This window comes from Ruditapes philippinarum, unplaced genomic scaffold (assembly GCF_026571515.1).
Source record: "Ruditapes philippinarum isolate M1 unplaced genomic scaffold, ASM2657151v2 ctg4436_1_1_1_1, whole genome shotgun sequence".
NCBI classification, from domain to species: Eukaryota; Metazoa; Mollusca; class Bivalvia; order Venerida; family Veneridae; genus Ruditapes; species Ruditapes philippinarum.
Window position 1 is genome coordinate 81,624 of NW_026857946.1, and position 6,958 is coordinate 88,581.

The 6,958-nt window shown below is 29.9% G+C and overlaps 1 protein-coding gene across 3 annotated transcripts; it reads left to right on the forward strand.

Annotated features, from left to right (window-relative positions):
- The first annotated feature begins 356 nt into the window (after nucleotides 1-356).
- LOC132751574 (uncharacterized) lies at nucleotides 357-6,480 on the forward strand. Of its 3 annotated transcripts, none has more exons than XM_060741753.1 (8): nucleotides 357-478; nucleotides 2,242-2,418; nucleotides 2,888-3,009; nucleotides 3,347-3,485; nucleotides 4,359-4,481; nucleotides 5,160-5,354; nucleotides 5,511-5,693; nucleotides 6,304-6,480. In XM_060741753.1, the coding sequence occupies exons 1-8, from the start codon at nucleotides 421-423 to the stop codon at nucleotides 6,420-6,422; spliced, it is 1,116 nt and encodes a 371-aa protein (XP_060597736.1). In that variant the 5' UTR covers nucleotides 357-420; the 3' UTR covers nucleotides 6,423-6,480. The 3 variants fall into 3 exon arrangements, with proteins under 3 accessions (XP_060597736.1, XP_060597737.1, XP_060597738.1); XM_060741754.1 differs by having other exon boundaries at nucleotides 5,160-5,348; XM_060741755.1 differs by having other exon boundaries at nucleotides 5,160-5,348; nucleotides 5,520-5,693.
- Nucleotides 6,481-6,958: the final 478 nt, after the last annotated feature.

The following is a 6,958-nucleotide window of genomic DNA, read 5'->3' on the forward strand; positions in this document are numbered from 1 at the left end:
TACTTGTATAGATAAGATGTGCTATAAACCAGAGAAAAATTTGTTCCGCAAGCATTATTGTTGCGTATAACATGTTAACATTTACATGCAAGTTATGATTCCTCAACAAATACTACCTCATGTTTACTTTCTATTTTTTTTTCAAAATTTGAAATATAGCAATACATGTACAATCAAATGACAACCAGTTCAATCAACATACACTTTATGATTTTGCAATTTTGTACAATTACTTAAAATGGCTGTTTCGAATTAAATTTTAGCCGATTGTAAAACCAATTATACGGTTATAATTCCTCTTAAGCAATGATACTTTAAATACATGAAATTAAATTTTATACCGCGTTATATGATAGCAATACTTCCGGGTGTGTTTATCTTCGTCAATGTTATCCTGATAGACAGCCTAATACAGTAGGAATGTCAGGTGTCAAACAATTGATTTTGTTGCTTCTTTTTCGGATATGTGTTGCTACAGGTAATTATAACTATTCAGTTAACCTATTTAGTTGCGTATCAAACATATTATATTAAATAATTATGTAAATAACATATGTAAAAAAGAATTGCGTGTACATGTTTTATAAAGGTAGACCGTTTTAGGTTTTTCATTATTATAATAAACTATTCAATGTTCAGGAAATGTTTTGTCGTCCCTTTGTGTTTTCGAGGCAAAGAAAAATAACCACGTGATGGAGTAAATCATTTATCATAGTCTAGTGACAAATGATTGTCAGCATGAGAAAATGATGTTAAGAAATATACCTCGAATAAATTGATGACTAGCTTTTGAAGTTCTTATTTCTGTCATTAGCAATATTTCATACTTATACAATGATGTGTTGAATGAAACTAGTAAAAATATGTAACCATTGACATATACGTTGTTCATAAAATCATGCAACTAAGCGTATGACTTATAAAACATCTTGATAAAAATCATGTCAGTAGTATCATGTGATGATAGCGTTTCCTAAAGAATAGCCGATAGATGGTTGAATGGCTGTTGTACATGTAATGTAATTATAATTATAATTATTGTTAATTCAAGTGTTGTATGTGAATATAGAATTGTACTGTTAAACAGGTAACATGTGAAGCATTTCTAGAACACAAAATGGCCGCCATTGGATTTTCGATTCAGTCTCTATTTTTTAGAACTTAGGGTCATCATCAGAGTGACAATAAGCAACAGAAATTTGGTTGTTTGTAACCAAACCTGCTTTCCAGGTCTTTGAATAGTCAAAAAGTAAACATCCGTTAGCAACGGAAGTTATTGCAGAGGAATATTCATCAAAATGAAACAAGCAGATGATTTAAACATACAAATTTTTATACATTTAGATCTAGTTGAAAATGTTCAGATCATTGAAGTATTTGTCTCGAGTAATAAAAGGGTAATAAAGAAATAACACACAGGTTTGTAGGCTCCTTCCGGGTGAAATTTTACCAACAAAATTATGTGCTATTTATAACTTTATTGTTTGTAGTTGATAATATATTTTGCAAGTTTTATCAATAAAATCTGTCTTGTTATTCATAAGAAGTGATGTAGGTTAAAACCACCGATTGTCCGATTTGAAACATGATATATCTCATAGTAGCTGGTGACTACTGATTGTGTATTCGCGTATAAAAACATTTTTTTAACAATGCAGATCACGACTTTAAAAATACTGACTCGTTTAAAAGGAAAATAAATGTTTTTGTTTTTTTTTTAAATTGTGTACTAAAATCGATAAGATGGGCGATTGAAGTTGGGCAGATTCGGAAGAGATGTTTTAGTTAAAAGGCCAATTTAACTTAAAACTTTGATATTTATATTTTTCAAAAGTTGCTTTCAAATTGTTGTTCTGTAACAATTTACCAAAAGGTTATTATCTAATATTTCAGCTATTATTATATTTTGCGTTTTGGCAATGAGTAAAGTTATAGTGATTTTGTATTTTAAAATACCATATTGTTTGGAGTTTGCTACTTTTATCGTTTTTGTTTCATATTCAGTGCATTTTTTCAGATGGTTAGTATCTCACTTGTTCTAAATTCATAATTAAAAATTAAAATTATTATGTGATTGGAACTGGCGTCAAATCCATAATAGCTTGTAAATGGTTGCAGGAATAACTTATATAACATACACACACGTTTTTTGTATCAAGCCTTATATATTTGACTATCATCGCAGTCTCAAAAGTCTAAAGTAGGTACATGCTCCGTAAATACAGTCATTCTTATTTACAGTACCCTACAATGAATTAATGACATGGGACAAAGCAAAAGACAATTGCTCGTTAGCAACACCGGAGTTTACTTATGATGGTGAAATCTTTACTGTAAAGGAGGATCAGAACATGACAAATGATATGGATGGAAAGTGGCTTGGATACTACAGGAATATGCGGGGGTTTGAGTATTTTGGTAATACTATATTAATTTCAATATTCTCTTAATTTTTTTCTGATCTTATATGTTATCATTCTTTTGCGATTACTTAAAATCTCACATTTACGTCAATTTTAAAATCAATATTTACAACTGACTTAACATAAGTAATATAAAATTGCGTGCTTAGAAAACCAATTTGAAAACTTAATTTGATCAAATGTGACCATCGCAGAAAATTAACAACAGTTTTGTAATATTGATAAGGAAATGATGTTAATTATTATAGATATTTTTAAACGTAACCATGAGTTGACAGATTTTTCAATGGAATAACTTTTAGTTAATCGCCTCAAAAATTTCAGTCCGTCATACAAATAAATTGAAGTTCCATACCTTGAACGTCACTTCATACTAATATTAGCTTTCCTTGTTTTTCTACGTATCCATCGTTTTATTAATTCAAGTTTTACAGTTTTAAAAATTGAATATCAAATAAATTTAGGCTGCATAGAATATCCAGAAATCTTACGAATTCAATCGAATCATATTGTGAAGAATTCACCAGGAAATTGTTTTTCTGTATGTTCACGAAGAGGATCAGTTATTGGACTAATGGGTCATGAGGTAAAACTAAATAAATAAAGTAAATACTTAAATATAGAAAGGTAGAAAATCTTTAGTTTATTATTAGTTTTGTCAATTTATTAACACTTCTAATTCTAATTATATTTTTCTTATTACTTGCCATAAATCGGGTAAGATTTAATAATGAACCTAATATGTGTAAAATCAAAATCATATTAATTTTAGATATCAGAAGTATATAATAAATGAACATTGTCAAAAGTCTAGTTTTTTTTCAACTTTATATTTCACGCACCTCGGTAATATGAGTTGTTTTAAAACGTAAAATTTATCAGTTTGTTTAATTTGAAATTACAGATATTTTGTGCTTTTACAGTGTTTTTGTTTTGAAACGATCACGGCAAAACAGACACTAGTTAGCTATGCGTCATGTTATGAACCATGTCCGACACCCTCTGAAGGTTTGGCTTGTGGGGGGCCACCATTTATTTCCTTATATGTGGTTAATAGGAAAGGTAAGGCAAATATGCAGAAGTGATAGGTGTACGCAGTTTATGATACATAATATGTTTTAGTCAACAAAATGTTTAAATGATATGCTTACGCTCTTCAGTGTATTTCACCATATCATCTGCTTTACTTGGGTAATTAACATTAACACTGAAATGTACAACAGCATATTGATTTTGAGGGTTTTAGCCTGTGTTTAAAACTTGAAATGAACCTTTGCTACAATTTAAAAAATATCTATAAAAGCAATACTAAAGATATGTTTGTGGTATTCTGTGCTATTCTACAAACATAAGAAACTTCGACGGGAGCGATAGCTTCGGATAAACACTAACATACTTAGTGTCAAGCTTTATTTGGCTTCATTAATATACAATTTATTACTTCACTACCTGTCGATTTTTACTGACGCGGTTCTATGAAGCACTATGAAAAATTGAAGGTGAGTAAAAACGGAATCGACTTTACTTCTTCTATGAAAATTAACACAGTCACATATACATTTTTAATAAATACAGCTTTTTTAATGGATGATAAATAGAGCTGGGCATTTATGGCCATTTTAATGATTAAATTACAGTAAAAGGAGATGATCGTCATTTGACATGTCAACATACCAGTTATGATATTGTTTTAACACTCATTTAACTTTTAACTTTTGTTAATTTGTGCTTTCTTAAGAGAGTACACACTTTTACACAGCAATACACAAATGTAGTTCTTAATAGCTCATCGAACTTTTTAAACTGCCCGCAATTAATGTGGCTTAAGTCTCGCAATAATTATCGTTGATCTCGGCATCTTATTTACAATGCTTTTGGATAATTTTGCTGGACATTAAGATTTTCAAACATGTTTAAATATTTTTACCATTACAGTTCTAAACATCCGTAAGGTGTTTAATCCAAAAAATTATAAAAGTAACTGCGTCAGAATCGGAACGGACAAGATGCTTTTGTGGGATAAGTGCGACGGTGCGTTACACAGTATATGTGAAGATGGTAAATAATAGAAATATTATATTTAATCAGTAGGTTAAACTATCTGAAACCGAAGCAGACAGTAAAAGGAAATGACAAAAACAAAAATAATGTTTTTACAAATTTGTGCGCTATATGCGCTTTTGATACCAGGCATGTCCATTTATATTGAATGTACTATTTGGTGTTTGACTTGACATTTAAGCTTTTAAAACCTTGTAACATGCATCAACAATGCTAAACAAATTCATAACAATTCAACTGGAAAAGGGCAACTAATTACCATATGTGACAACTATTTCATGGGAATATGTAAACTGATCTATAAAACGTTGTTTTTGATATTTCTTTCAGCTGCTAACCTCTACTGTATACATATTTTAACTACAACTGCACTGAAAGTAAAAGACGTTACGGTTGTCATAACTTAAAACTAAATGTAATGTCTAGAATTACTTGTCTTTAAAAACCCATTCTTTAACACAACTGACTTACTGTTCGATGGAATATTGTACAAATTACAATTACAAATTACAAAAAAACATGTATTTAATATTTCCCTCTATTATCCCTTGTTTATGTGTTGAACCTTTTATGTTTAGATTTTCCTTGTAATTTTATCTGACATTTTTGTAGTGATTTATAGTGACATCCGGATATGAATGAAAAGCATTGGTCTCATACTTCCATCAATTTTAGGAACAACAGCTTACGATGTGCCTGCTCCAGCCAAAGGTCAGAAAATTTTTCCATGGTATCTGGCAAATAACTTTTGTTTTGGCTGCAATGTTCGACCACTTTTATATGAAAATGCTGTGAAATTTAACGGAAATACTACAGAATCTTGGACAGGAATGTGTCGCAGTCTGTCAATCTTCATATTCTCAGGTATCCGTAAGTATCAATATAGCGGTTTATAAAGTTTAACATAGTATGTTAACTGTAAACATGTGTAATACTTAAAGAACTATTGTTAACAATGCCTGCAATAGTGACATCTTATAATTGTCACTTTAATCAATTGTAAAGTGTGCTTACTGTTTCTTTTAGAACCTATAGAACCTATTGTTGGAAACGTTCATTTAGAATATGGGTATTTGAAAAGATCGGATGCTTCTGACAGGTACGAAATTCAGTTTACCAGCAGCATTCAAGAACAAAAGAAGTCGTTGTGCAAAGGCGATATACAAACGCCAAAGGAACAACAACAAACCAATGATGGTGATGATTCAGGTACAGCTGGAAAATATGAGAATAAAAACGTGCAATTTGAATATAGGGCAAAACCGTATATAAGTTTTAACGTGTTGTCTTTTACATTAAGGTAAAATAATTATAAACAACAAAGTTAACATAAAAAAGAAGACAACAGATAACCATGTTCATTAAAAAAATACTATGCATACAATGAATAAAACACTGTTTTGTAAAGTCTTAATTGCAGGAAAGCCATTCGTATCTAAAAGATAAACAAAGGTATAATATCATTTATCATATGATTCAATTTTATTGATAACAATAAATATACTGATAATTGAAATTCAAGTGCACGGGGAAGGGGGCGTGAGAGATAAAATTGCTTTATTTTCTATTACTGAATCATTTTTTTCTAGTTCATAAGAATGTATTTTAGCTCGATTGTGTTGGAAGATAAGGTTATTGAAACACTCTCGAATCTGCAACCAACCAGTAGTAAGCAATTGGTATAAAGTTTCTTGTTTACGAAAACAGCGGCTTGTCCCTGGTGTGGTTTGAACCCACGCGACCGGCATTCTCTAGATTAAAAGTCCGATTTACACTCAGCCACGCCGCCATTGATTATTATTCATGACAAATATTTTAGGTACAGCAGCTATTGCAGCTGGTGTTTCAGTCGCTGGTGTCATAATGATTGCTGCTGTTGTTGTTTGCATGATACTCAGAAGAAGAAAGTATGTTAGATCTATATCTATATATATCTAGAAAACATATCCTTTTTGTTTATGATAATCGTTACATATACAAAAGCATTTAATAACATGTAAAATACTTAATTCTTACTGTATCAGACTGGTTTATATATATATTAAATTATTTTTGGTTACTGTTATGAGTAGAAAGTTGTAAATAACGTTTCTGTTTCGTTAATGATACAGCTTATACAAAAGTTTTATTTTATAGATACAAACACATTTTCATTAGAAAAAAAATTTCATTATAAATTTTACAACCTTGATTTATTATTTTCGGCATCAAGATGGAAACAATTTCATGAATCATGACTTTAAAAAAAACCCCAAAAAATTAAACTTGAACTTTGTAAAAATTTTCTACTTTTTTCTTTTTGGTTTTTTAAAAACAAAATTTTTAATGGAACAAAAATGTACACAAAATAAATTTTTTTTGTCGATTGTTCATCAAAAATTTTTTAAAAAAATTTTTTTAATTTTTATAAAAAGACCCTTCGGTTCATGCTGAAAAGAAAAACTGCACAAAACAAAAACTTAGAAAACAAAACC